We start from the raw sequence: 14,630 nt of genomic DNA on the forward strand, positions 1-14,630 counted from the left end.
GAAAATTCTCTTCAAGGAAGATAGGGTATATATATGCCGAGCAATTCTAAGGTTATTACTAATGTTGATACACTTCAGGTGTTTGCATTACATCAAAAGGATAGCAGGCATCAAATCACTAATAAAAGATAAATATAAGTGCCTGCAATTTAGTAACGTGCATTATTGAAGTGAGGAAGAAAAAAAAAAGCCAAAACCAAAATAAATAATAGATAAGGCAGTGTGCCTTTGAACAGCCTATTAAACAAATACCAGCTTAAATTGGTTTACTGCAAAATTTTATAAACATAATGCAGCAGAATTTACAACATCAGTGAACTATGAACTCAACCAAGCTTCCCAAAAGAGACTCATGCTGATTTTTTTGATATAATAGCAATAATAGTAATAGTAATAACAGTGGTTTCTACCTATTTAACTTAGGTGTGCCTGATGCTAAGGGTTTGATGCTTACTAAGTGTTTCACAAATGTTAACTGCCATTAATCTCATAGCAGTAGTATAACCTAAGCAATAATCCCACTTTACAGATAAAGAAATTGAGGTTTCAGTGTTAAGTAACTTTTTAAGGTCATACAAAGGAGACTAGAGTTGTAATTTGAAACCAGGTTTGTCTGAATCAAACTCAAAATTTCTTGAGTACCTACTATCAGACAGAGTGTGTGGCGTTAGGCACATAAACGTGAACAAAGCCAGACGGACTCTGCCCTTAGAGAGTTTAAGTAAAATTAAAACTACAACTGTGATAAATTTTCTGAAGGGGAAAATATGGTGCTGTATGAGCATACAGTAAGGGAATTCACACGGTCTGGGAGATCAGGAAAAGTTCACTGCAGAAGGGTCAATGAGCTGAAATCTGAATGATGAACAGGTATAAATTAGGTGAAAGGCAGGGGTTTAAGCAGGAAAACCTACCAGAGAAGAAAACATGTAAAAAGGCCCTGTGGTAAGAGGGAACTCAGAATATACATGCAATTAAAAAGGGGGAGGGGGGTAGGCAGAGCCAGGGGAAGAAAGCCCGGAACAAGATGAGGCTTGTATCTCAGAGCCCAGGAAAGCCTGAAGTTGCACTGGGCTTAATGACCTTTTATCCATACATAAGCAAATGAAAGAGAAACTTCTTTCAAGTCTATGTGTTTCATTTTTAAAATAAAGCCTCAAAAGTCACAATGAATATTTTAATCTGTAAGACTTTTTAGGTCTAAAGTGAAACACTATTGTCCCTTCAGTGATTCTAAGACAAGTTCCTTTTCATCCCCAGTACAGCTCCTTGGTTCTGGCTGCCTTCATGTAGGACCCTGATTCCTCCTATGCCTACCATTTGCAACCTCATTCTATTCTTTTTACCACTGTCTGATCCTCCTAGAGCAAAACCTGATCATTTCACTCTCCTGCTTAAAAATCCTTCAGTGGCTTCACATTACCTAATGGGGAGTATATGATCTGCCCTTTGTCTGCCTATCCAGTTCCATCTTCTATTAGAATATAGTCAAGCCAGAATTTGAGGATGTCCAGAGAACAGGTTCATTTATTGATGCTCTGTTATTCCCAATATACTGGTCACATCAGCATGATTCAAGATGGCTTCTTCCCTGCTTATATTGCAATTAACTGAAAGGGGTGGATGGAGGGCAGTAAAAGCCTCCTTCAAAGGCCAGACCTCAAAGTATAGTCCATGACCACCCTGGCTGCAGGGGAGGCTGGGAAATGTGGTCTTTATTCTGGGCACCCACAAATTCAAATACTTCCGTTAGTTAGGAAAAATTAATTTGAGGGCATAACTAGCAGTCTCTGATATAGAAATTGAAATAAAAATGCATTTTGCTGAATTAAACAGAGCTCAAACTAAATGATGCAGTTGGCATCAATTCTTTAGAGTTTATCACATTAATTACAACTTTCATTTCGAAAAAAAATGTGCAAAATGAATGCTGATCTACTCTTTAGAAAACTGTCATAGTATAACCTTATATACTATTGCCAAAGTAATTACTGCCTCTCAAAACTCCTACATGACAAATTACCTAAACAATTCTTTATCCAGTTTTCTCAATAACAGTGTTTTTATACTTGCAATTTGATAATAATTTAAAAGACTTTCTGAGAGGTTCTTTAGCAGCTAAGACTGGAAATAAGCACTGGGTTTCACCCTAACAGATAACAATGACTTCATCTGTACTGATCAGGAAAGGAGGCTCATTCTTCACACGAGTTTAAAATTGGAACTCAACTATTAAATCATGTCCTGCCAGGTAAATAGGGAAGAAAGGTAAATAAAGGCCCTTTTCTCATTTGTTATTAATCCTAGAGATGGAAGAGATGGATTAATTTAGTAAGTTTTAAATAACTAACACTTTTATTGACAATGAGGCTTAAAATGTCAAAATATTTACCATTCCTAGCCACAAGTATAGTGTCTTTAGTACAACAAAATTCCTTTCTTTACATTTCCTGCCTATTTTAATAAACCAGGTTGAAATTACCCTCTTTGAAAACATGGTGGAAGCCAAAAATCTACTTGAAATGCAAATGTTTAAGTAGTTATGTCCCTGATATCAGCAATGACCTTGAACACTTCAGCCAAACACAAGTAACTAGTCCTTAAATCATTAACTTATTTTGGATCCCTAATGTAACCAGGTTGGTGATTTGTGTAATATATTTTTTAAGTCACTGTCTTTAATTGGTATGATGTGCTTCCACTGAATTAATTTGGATATTGCAGAAATGAAGCAAAACCCTGATAATGTTTTGTACTTTCATCTCAAAAGTCCTTTTTCTAAAGATATTACATTTTAAACACCTATCATAGAAGATCATGGCGCATTACAACTAGAGGAAATAGAATGACATTGTTTTACTTTTTAAATTATTTTGTATTTGTATATATCTATATTTTTCACTTTATTTCTCTGTCCTATATGCAAACACACCCCAAAGAAGTTCTAATTTGTACATTGCTACCAGTGAAGATTCCAAGAATAGAAGCAACACTGGAGAATTTTAAGTTCTTAAAGAGAATGGCCAAACATGTATATTTTGGAATAAGCTTGAGGCAAAGCACATTCTAACAGACTCAGTCAATAGACAGAATATAAATTAATGAAGAAAAAAATACTGACAATTTGTTCTCTTCAACCTGTATTTATACGCTTATCCTTTTCCACACACTAATTCTTAACTTTCAAAAATAAAAATTACAAGTTGTCATATGCTCTCTTCTATTTTTCTTTAAGTTCTATAAATTCCCCAACTATTCTCTGGTTTCATATTAGCAAATTATTTCCAACTAAACTTTTTTGCCAATAGCAGTTAAAAATAAAAAAAATGTCTCTCTGGATATGTTATATACTATCCATAAAGAGAAAGAGCTGATTTAAAGTAAGAAATTGTCTCATAAAATGCTTACAAATTCACCCTTTGCACACATTAAAAACAAAACTGAGCTTTCAGAAATAGCAAATTTAAAAAAAAAATAAAATAAAAATAAAATAAAAAATTAAAAAAAAAAGAAATAGCAACTTTTCTTTAACGTGGCTGTAACACGCAAACCATTAAACAAGGCTATATACATACTTCTTCCAGACTGTAGGTTTTATCACATGTTGGGCCAGGTAAGTACAGCGATATGACCCAAGAGACTATTAAACTACCTATTATAGTAAGATGTAATGATACCATAAAACTAATGACAACTTTCATCTGTTTTAAAAGAATTGACCTATATGGATTCTCAAAACATTTAATAAGTGAGAACAATTACATTGACTTTTTTCCAGAGAAGGACTGATGTTAACAGCTACTTAGAGATTTGAGAATATATATATCTTAATTCAATAAATATTTATGGAGCCAAGCACTTGAGATACTCAGTAACAAAACAGAAAGAAGACCCCTGCCTTCGAAGAGTTTATAGACAGATGATAAACAATGGATATTTAAATAGTAAATTATATTGCATGTAATAAGATAGTATGGGAGGGCAAGTAAAGCAGGATAAGGAGAATAGGAAAGGCTGAGGCAAAATGTTAAATACTCTACCAATGACCCAATTCCACTGCTAGTGATATACCTAAAAGAATTAAAAACATATATCCACACAAAAACCTATAAATGAATATTCATCGCAGCATTAGTCATAATACTTAAAAAGTGGAATCACCCCCCCCCCAAAGATCGATCAACTGATGAATAGAGAGACACAACATCCTAAATCCTTACAATAGAAAACTGTTGGGCAATAAAAAGGAATGGAGTACTGTACGTGCTGCAACATGGATGGTTCTTGAAAACATTATGCTTAGTAAATAAGCCCAGACACAAAAGGACGAATATGATATGGTTCTGCTTATGTGGGGCACCAAAATGGGTAAATTCATAGAGATAGAAGGTAGGCTAGGAGTTATAGAGAGGACAAGGGGACATGGACAGAGTGATAGTCTAAAGGGTACAGAGTTTCTGTCTGGGATGATGAAAAAGTTCTTGAAAATGGATACTGGTGATGGTTGCACAACATTGTGAAAGTGATTAATGCCACTGAATTTTACTTAAAATGGTTAAGATGGTAAGTTGTATGTTATATATATTTTCCCACAATTACTATTGAGAAAGGCACTTAGAATACTGTTAATTTACCTACTAAGCAGTGATCTAAGCTCACCCTCTTCTTAGCTCACTCTCTCCTATACCAGTCTGCCCAGAAGCCAGCAGAAATCAGAGAGCCTTGCTCAGTGATTTCTCTGGTAATCAGACCTCGCATTGTGACTTCCTTTCATTCATATAAGCAAATAATTCAAATGGAGCCAAATTCCATCACTTGATATTCTGAAATTTAAGAAGACAGACACAGAGTATAGGAATTGCTGGATCCACGTCATGTGAACAGCAGAACTCAGAGAGTTCTGCTACTGAGATTCCCACAGCAGCCCTGGGTTTCTGCCTTGCTCACTGCTCAGTTGTTGAGCTCATCATTCAATTTCTGGGAGCTCCTCCAATATCCTTACAATTAACATTTCCTTCTTTGCTTAAGCTAGCCCGAGATGCTTTCTGTTTCTTACAAACAAAGGAAACTTACTTCTAATATATTATAGACTTTTGATTCTTAGGCTTTATCCATGTGGGAAAATGATATATAAGTATTTTTTGCTTTCCAAACCTTTGGGGTTTTTTGAGATCAGGTAGTAAGAATCAGAATAGCGAAGGATACCGATAGATTGTTTTTTCAAGAGTTCCAAGACAATTCAATACAAGGTTTGTAAATAATCTAACTAAAAATGTGTTGGACCATCATTTTATTCTCTGAAATTTTTACAAAGAACAGGCTTCCTCCCCACCCACGCCCCATCGGAAAGCAGAGCATTCCTATGAAAACTTTAAAAAGCCGAAATGGCATAAAGCAAAGAATTACCATTTCATAAAAGCAAAAATCCTCTTTTACTTCTTTCAATTAGTAAAAACAGGTATTAATGTAGGTCTTTTGTAAAAGTGAAATGGGGTAAAGTAAACTTTCGGATAGTAGAAGACACCTGTGATTTGCCACTAGAAAAGTCAATCAATAACTTTATGGTCCAGTTTTATTTTTTGGTTTGTTGTGGGTTCCATTTGTTCATGCTCTTACATTTAGCTCTGATGATCCTTGCATAATGTGAAGAATCCTCTTTTCAATAGGAGATAAGATGTGGAGAATAGTAGTGTCTGCTCTTAGTGACTGTTTCAAAATTAGTCATTACCACAGGCCTTGGAGAGCTAGGTATCTAGGAATTACTTAATTAACAACTTCCGTTTTCTCTAGGACTCTGCTGAGGAATTGTCTGGGATAACTAACACATAATAAAAGTTCAGCATTCTGTAATTTTCATAAAGAAATTTTTATGAGGGGCGCCTGGGTGGCACAGCGGTTAAGCATCTGCCTTCGGCTCAGGGCGTGATCCCGGCGTTATGGGATCAAGCCCCACATCAGGCTCCTCCGCAGGGAGCCTGCTTCTTCCTCTCCCACTCCCCCTGCTTGTGTTCCCTCTCTCGTTGGCTGTCTCTATCTCTGTCGAATAAATAAAATCTTTAAAAAAAAAAAAAAGAAATTTTTATGAGGATATTTTAATAGTAGCTCAAACACCTTACTGATAGAGAACCTCAATAACACATCTGAATTCTAAGGATTTAGACATGTATTCAAATTATGCTTTGTTCACTTCCTAAGTCTTTCCCTGTGTTCATGGGACTCAATGAAGGGTATTCTGTACCAAGTGGGAATGTGTGTGTGTGTGTGTGTGTGTGTGTGTGTGTGTGTGTGTTCAACAGTCACAGGCAGTATGAGGCAAAAACTCAGAGGGTCTGAACCAAATTTAAACTTCTCACATTTGGTAAATAAGCATAAAATATGTTTTTAGATCATGTCTTCTATCTTCTCATATCTTAAAAAATATCAAATTGTTTGCTTCGTTTTTTGGAGCTATCAAAATGGACAGTAAAATTTCACCAAGCTTCTTTTTAAATGGAAGAAAAAAGTACCAAGAATAGATGATCAAATTATGGGTATATATTTGAGACAAATATCCATCCATATGATCTTTCAAAGTTCAGCTCAAATACTACCTCCTCCTCGAAGCCCTCCCCAGGTCATAGCAGCCAGAAGCAACAAATCCTCTTCTGACTTCCTTATGATACTGTTTTGAATCATCTTTATGACATTTGAAAAGAAATGCCTCATGTTGTGGTTATTCAATATCAGTCTTACCTCCATCGCTAGTTACTAATGGTAACTAGTAACCACTAGTTACTTCACAAAAATGTATTAAACAGGAATTATGTGAGGTACTAAGTATACAAAGATTAATATGACACTTCCTTACCTTACGGCATTTATAGCACTGAGAGCAAAGAAGGTGTCAATGCATTTATTCCCATAGATCCTAGCCAAGCCCTCAAAGGAATCTCATACTATAAATTCTCAAAGACAGTTTAAGTTTTTGAGATAATAATTAAACACAGTTTAAGATCTAGCATCTCTGAGGTGCCTGGGTGACTCAAATGGTTAAGCGTCTGCCATAGGCTCAAGCCCTGACCCCAGGATCCTGGGATTGAGCCCCACATTGGGCTCCCTGCTCAGCAGGGAGTCTGCCTCTCCCTCAGCCCCTCCCCCCCTCATGTGCACATGCTCTCTCTCTCTCTCAAATAAATAAATTAAATCTTTTTTAAAAAAAGATCTGGCATCTCTTTCCACTGTATCCCAAGCACATAGTCAGGGCTCATTAAATATTTGTTGAATGAATTAATGATTCCATCTGTAGCATGCTCCAACATAAACCACATTACAAGGGAAGTTACACAGACTTGATTCATGATGTACATACATTTCCAATTTTATGATTAAAGGTTTTTTTCTACTACATAACCTCATAAGGTAACTTATTCTCAATTCTGGGTTGGATTTCTGTGGGTATATGTTGGTATAAACTACAAAATACCTATTGCTAACCAATTATTAATTTTTTACTTTGAGAGAGCTAATCCATCCATTTCGAAGATACTTAACAAAAAAATTTCAATCATACATACACAAAAAGAAATCCTTCACAAACTATTGCCTATAGAAGGTGACCCAGGATTAAAAGTATCATAGTGACTACTGAGATAAACATGAACGAGTCGGCCATGCTAAAGTCATACTTCTTACACATATAAACAGACTTCTAAAATAAAACAAACTATTGAGTTAGTGCATAAGTTAAATCAATCATTTATAATTGCTCAGCATTACTTATCAAACATTTTTCCATAATACATTTTCAATACCAGGGAAGAAATTTGGCTTATGGTAGATATATGACCATCTATTTCAGCAACATGCACTGTCCTAGTTTGTAGTTTTCCTTCACTGACCATGACTAGGACAATATTTTATTTATGCTTTATAAGATAAATACTGTTGGGATGCCTAGGTGGTGCAGCCTGTTAAGCACCTGCCTTGGGCTCAGGTCAGGATCCCAGGGTCCTGGGATGGAGTCCCACAATGTGCTCCTTGCTCAGCGGGGAGCCTGCTTCTCCCTCTGCCTGCTGCTCCCCCTGCTTGTGCTCCCTCTCGCACGCTCTCTCTCTCTCTGGCAAATAAATAAATAAAATCTTTTAAAAAAAGAAAAGAAAAAGGTAAATACTGTTCACTTACAGTAATAAGAAACTGAAGAATCCTGTAAAACATCACCTGCACTTTAGCTAACTCTCCTGACTATACCAGTAATAGATGTTTAAAGAAACATATCTAGAATCTGGCAAATATAGGACATACAAAAATGAAAATGAAAATCACCTATCCATTCACCATGTGGTACCACCAACGCTAATATGCTGTTCTATTTTCTTTCACTATTTTCCATATATATTGTTTTGTTTTTTGTAATTAGAATTATGGTTTTCTGAAGGCATATATTGAAAACTTTCCTATCTAACTCATCATGGGAGAAGAAAGACAACCACCAAAAAAAGGCATCAATACATTTGAGAGTTTTATCCATTAAATAAATGAATGAATGAATGATCATTAAACTTTCACTTTGCATTATACTCTGATGATCTGTTACCAAGATCTGGTATTTTAAAAAAAGGAGTAAAATTCATTCTGTTATTATGCTATAAATTTGTCATGAAAGTCCATTATTACTTCTAGATTTATATATGAAAGACACGCCCTGTGCCTGGAATTTCAGTTTTAAATTATGAGTCTATAGTATTCTGTCTATATTCTGTGAGTTATCTATATTCCATCTGTACAAGAACAGTTCCAAGGGGAAAATGCGATTATGAAATGTGTTACCTATGCAAAAAAAAAAAAAAAAAAAAAAAAAAAACTTCTGTTAAACCTAGAATTCTAGAGGCCAAGCAGTTGCCTGTAAACTCTAGTCTATCAGAAAGAAGCATAAGGGGCATTTGAGGAGGGATGGTTGTTTACCTGACTGAGTTCTCTCCCAAAAGAGTCTAAAAGCTGCAATGTTATTTATGGAATGACTTCTAAGTTTAAGAAACAGTAGACCTTTTAGCTTAAAATAGGCTTTATGTTCACCACTTCAGAAACTGTCTCCGTACTTGAGCAGATTTCAAGTTCCATAACGTGACACTAATAACCCTTAGACTTTCCAAAACAACCAAGTATTCAAGATTATACTGTCTTCTTCCTCCCCACTGAACACACATGCAAATATTCAATGGATTTTTAGATATTTTTATCACAATAACAGATGCCTTAGCCAAAACAAATCTAAGTTTATATAGCTAGTTATAGCAGGAAACATATTGAAGGGTTCTATTTGGAAGACTAAAGATAACGTACAAATTATTCTAAAATAAAATTTGACTATAACCATTCCTTGTTTCATCTACTTGGCTCTTCACTGATCAGCCAGTCTTAGGAAGGGAAAGATTTTTAAAGCTATAATAAGAGTAGCATAATTCAATGACAAAAAGAAGAAAAGATAATAAATCAAATCTGCAAATATTTAAATACCAAAAACATTAGAGTAAAAGACCAGGAAGTGAGATTCAAGGGACTATAATTGGGAATAATAAAAGGTAAGCATTTACAGTCTTATTCATCTGAGGAATGAATTCAGAATTATAAACTGTGCGACACACCACAACTCTACGTAACGTCCATCAATGAACATGGAAACAAAAGAACTGAAAAGCTCACTGAATTGGCCAAAATCAAGCAGAAAGTAAAAAATAAGGGGCCCAGTCTTTGTCACTCTGGCTAAGAGGCTATTATGATGCTTTGTAGTTACTGAATCAGTGATGCCACCTGAGGGTTTCCTGAGACCTTAACTAGTGGGTGTTGATTCTTAGTAGATCCTGTGAAGAAACCTCAGACCAAAGGCAGCAATAACTTACACACACACACACATACACACACACACACACACACACACACAAATACATATATGCACACATGTCATTTGCTAACCTCTCAATCGCGTGGAGGCTAGACAATGGAGGAGTTAAATACCTTTTCACTGATTCTATCCCACCCATCCTGGAAGTTCTGCTATGCTCATTCCCACTGTATGGTATCTAACCATTGGTCAAGTGAATGGACCCAGAAACATGAAGTGTCAGATAAGGCAACGACCAGGGAAGTGAATAACGAAAATTTTAAAAGGAAGGCGGAACAATTACCATTACATTTGAAATTGTACAGCAATTCCCAAAACTTCCTCCCTTTTTTTTTTAAGATTTTATTTATTTATTTATTTGTTTGTTTGTTTGTCAGAGAGAGAGAGAGAGCACAAGCAGGGGGAGCAGCAGGCAGAGGGAAAAGCAGGCTTCCCGCTGAGCAGGGAGCCCAACCTGGGACTAGATCCCAGGGCCCCAGGATCACGACCTGAGCCTAAGGCCGACACTTAACGACTGAGCCACCCAGGCGTCCCTACTGCCTCCCTTCTTTAAAAATTAAAAATGACAACCCTAAAATGTACCATCAGCAAAAAATTTATTTAAAATATACGCATCATCTTCATTCTATAAGATTTAAAGCAGTTATCCTTAAATCAATGTGTTTCTTTCTAAATAAATCTTTAGATGAAAAGTTAAGTTAGAAAATACAAATTAGGAACCTTTGGCACCTACACCAGCTGGGAGAACAATACCTCAGTCGGCAACAATTTGGGATTCGGAAACATCGGGTAAGTATTGGTTAAAGGATCACTGGAGAAAAAAGAGGAAATGCAAATCTTTGCAACTGCAGCATTCTAATTTCTCAGACTGAAAAATCAAACTTAGAAGCTGGGTCACAGAGCCTAAGAAAATCCTCCCACATTTCCAGTAGGAAGTACCTCTAAGAAGAGCCTGCTAAACTCTCATAGAGTGAAACTGATTTTTTTTTTTCAGCAGAAAAATTCATTACCTTATTGCAAAACTTCCCCAAAGCTAAATGATAACAATGCATAGCCTCCAAAACTCCCTTACATGCTAAATGTTAAAAGCAGACAAAATTTATTTGCAGACAAATATCTTTACCAAGAACTACCTTGAAATGCTGTGTAAACTATGTTCTCATTAATTACCTCCTTAGGCTGAATTTTAAAAACCATCACGCTATCAAAAGTGTCAAATAGATAAAAAGCTAAAACAGAAATCAGAAACTTTAAGATGAATTTTTAGCCCCACAAGTTAGAGAAAAAGAATATCCAATCAAAGCACCAAGCTTCAGCAAGGGCAGCATTTCTAAAGATCCTTCCTTACCTCAGAATCGAGCTGCACAGACGTCTTGTGCTATTAACCTTAACAAGACTCAGTTTGTTAACAGAAAAATAATACTACACACATTCTAAGGAAACTCAACTTTCAAAACACCAGCAAGAAATACTGAATACAAATAAACATTTTTAGAAACATATGCTACATTCAAGGTGGGGCTTACTTCTCTCAAGGCTTAAAGATTATGATGTGTAACCAAAGAAACACACACTTTGCTGGGAATCTGGAGACAGAGTTACAGGTCCAGCTTTGGGCATGAATGTCCTCTGTTTTTAGGCAAGTCACTTCATTTCTCTGCCCCTCGGTTCCTTAATCTCTAAAAGGAGCAGGAGAGACTCCACAACGGCTCAAGCTGTAGCTTCTTGACTGACCGTCTCCAGCCCTATGTGAGTGTAGGTACACAAACACATGCCTTTGCTGAGCAAGACACTACAAAAACATGGCCCTTTATTTATCTAGGATTTATACTCTATTCCTAGTCCTTTTTCGTATTTTGTCTACAAGCGTAACTATTGCCCACAGTCACCAAGGTAGTGATAATTACAATAGCTAAGACTAAGTGCTTATTACGTGCCAGGGACTGGGCTAGGCACTTGACAGAAATTAACTCCCTTCTCCCTCACCACAGACCTATGAGATAGAAACCGGCCGTATTCCCATTTTTAGACATGAGGAAACCGAGATACAGAGCAATTCTGTCACTCGCCCAGGGTCATAAGATTCACATGTGGATCTGCCAGGATTTGACCCTAAACATTTTGGCCCTGGAGCATTTCCTGCTTAACTGCCACCCAGAGAGACTATGGTGGGAAAAGGTGAAGTGCACAGAGTTCATCTGCAAAATGTTGTTGGGGGTACAAAAACTGACCTCATACTGTGAATTCTGTCAGGAACAAACGGTAGCTCATGATTTACAAACCCAACACAGTCACTTGCCATTGACACATTTTTCTTCAGCTTCACAACTAACACTGAGCTTAAAGGGACTAAATTCTATCTCCCTCCCTTCTTTCTCCTCTTAGGGGAGATGCACAATTAACACAACCTGTGTAAGTACTGGTGACTTCCTCGCCCCCCGCCGAGGAGGCACCACTCCGTTATAATATGGCTCGCAGTCACGGTCCAAGGACACTGCATGTTCAGTCATGTGCCCTAAAATCTACCAACAGAAAACAGTGACCAGCCAGGAGTGGAAACACCAGTTTCGCAGCCTGAAATCTTGAAGACCGGGCAGTCTTAAGTACTGAGACCATAAGGTAACCCAAAAAATGCGTAGCCATCAAAACACACTGCCTTGCGCATTTGAACTGCTAACTGGTATCCACAAGTGCGTTTCAACTGCTAACTGGTATTCACAATCAGGACAGAGAGAAAATGCTAGTAATCAAGGAAGTCCTATTTAACCAACTAGCACATGTTATGTTTATATACATATTTACCCCATTCATAAATCAACTCGAATCTCAAGAGCCATGCACTTGGCCGAGTTCCAGGAGAGGGTCAGGATTTCAGTGGGCCAAGGCCCGGGAAGGAGAAAAGCACGTCCGAGTTCTGGAACCCAGGAGGCCCTCAGAGACCTCCAGGGGTCACAGCGCTGCACTCGCCTTGGCTACCCCTCACGGCGGGGGGCAAGTCCCTGATTGGCAAAGCCGAAAGGAAATTACTTCAGCGGAGACGGGACGGTGAGCAACCCCCGCAGGGGCAAAGCCACACTGGCTCAGCACATCGTTTGAGTTTTATGTCCAAGGCCACAGACTTTTATCCTCTGCTCTTGTAAACCCGGCCCTGAGAGACAGGGGCTCGAGAGTGGTCGCAAGCAAACCGGGGGAGAGGTGCAGTTTTGCTTTGCCTTTAAGGGAAAACGAACATTTTAACGAAAACAACCCATGGAGAAGCTCGCGAAGACTTCTTCGCAGGGCCTGTCTCAGGGCTTTTGAATCACTTCCTCCTTTTCTGATGTGTCTCTGAGCTTGAGATTACGAAGTTGCTGAGAAAGTCTTGCCGCTCGGGGCAGCTTCCTGCGAGCGAGCCGAGCGCCCGGCGCTGTCCGCCGGCGCAGACCCAGCCGCGCGGCCCGGCCACCCTCGGGCGGGAGCTGGGGGACTCGGCGGCGCGAGCAGGGGCGGGGATGGTTCAGGAGACGCAACCGGCGCTGCCCAGCCCGCGCCCCCCGGCTTACCCCAGGGTGCTGATGAAGCCGTTGACCGAGCCTTCCGCGTACAGGGACACGATGTCCCCTATGTAGAGGAAGCTGGACATTTTATCAGACATGCTGCTTCATGCTCCAAAGTAGACGTCCCTCCTCTTCCCTGCGCCCTCGCCGCCCTCTCCGGGGAGCCGCCGCGGCAGAGGCGGAACGGAGCGCACGGCTGCAGCGCCGACAGCGGCGGCGAAGGGCACGGCCTGAGTGACCGAGTGTCGTGGCTCAGCCCTGCCCCCGCGCCGGGGGAGCGGGCCAGGAGCAAAGCCGCCGCTGCGGACACCCCGCGACGTGCGCAGCCCGGGCACCCGAGAGCCGCAGGCGCCGCTTCCTCGGCAGGTTTCCTGTTCCTTTCAGAAGTTTTCTCTCCAACACCTTTGCTCCTCCTCCCGCCTCCTCCGCTCCCCCATCCGTGTCCCCTCCCCGCTCTGCGCCCCACCGCGGCCGTCCCCGCCACCCGGCGGGTGCTGGTGGTTGCAAAGCCCCTCGGTCCCCTCGGGGGAATTTTTGGACCAGGTGGCGATGCCCATTGGGCTGAGGGGAGGAGAGGAGCCCGGGGCAAGGGGGTGGGAGCCCAATCAGCGAGCGGCGGCCGGGGGCGGAGCTGGAGCTGGGCGGGGCGACTGTGCCGAGGCCGGGCCACCCGGGAAGCCGCTCGCTGTGGTGTACCGCGGGCGCTGGAGGGGCGGCTGGGGGCCCGAGCCGGGGAGAGGGCGCGCTATAGCCACTCCGGATCCGGACCTGGCGTGCGACAGTCCCCTCAGGGGAAAGCGAAGGATGGCGGGGCCAAGACGTATTCCCCGAGCTTTTAAGGGGGCAGGGAGGGTGACAATTGGCCTTGGGGCGGGCTCGGAGGACGCGAGCGGTGGAGTGAGCCAGCTAAACGCCTGGAGATGAAAAGGTGGAGCCGGAGTCCAGGGGTTGGGTGGGAGTGGGTAATTTGCTGACGAAGGGAAAGGAAGGTGTTGAAGTAAGGGGGGGGAGGGAATAAAAATAAAGAATAAATACATAATAAAGAAAGAAAATAAGAAAGTGGGAGAAGGAAAGAAAGGCAGACAGGAAGGAAGGATGGATCTGTATCTACTTGAAGTATATAGTTTTGGGTTTTGTCTCAAGTATATGGCGTTAGTGAAACTTGACCTGTCAGCAGATATCCAGGTGGATGCGAACCTCCATGGAGGTAAACGTCA

General features: G+C 40.1%; 1 protein-coding gene across 1 annotated transcript in view; it reads right to left on the reverse strand.

Annotated features, from left to right (window-relative positions):
* The window catches only part of ITPR2 (inositol 1,4,5-trisphosphate receptor type 2), a 474,341-nt gene extending 460,352 nt beyond the window's left edge, over positions 1–13,989 (reverse strand). Inside the window, exon 1 of the mRNA XM_040642268.1 lies at positions 13,420–13,989. Within this exon, the coding sequence (XP_040498202.1) occupies positions 13,420–13,511 (92 nt within the window). The 5' untranslated portion in view covers positions 13,512–13,989. The remainder of the gene's footprint in view (positions 1–13,419) is intronic.
* Positions 13,990–14,630: the final 641 nt, after the last annotated feature.

The sequence above is a fragment of the Ursus maritimus genome, unplaced genomic scaffold, assembly GCF_017311325.1.
Source record: "Ursus maritimus isolate PB19 unplaced genomic scaffold, ASM1731132v1 scaffold_26, whole genome shotgun sequence".
NCBI classification, from domain to species: Eukaryota; Metazoa; Chordata; class Mammalia; order Carnivora; family Ursidae; genus Ursus; species Ursus maritimus.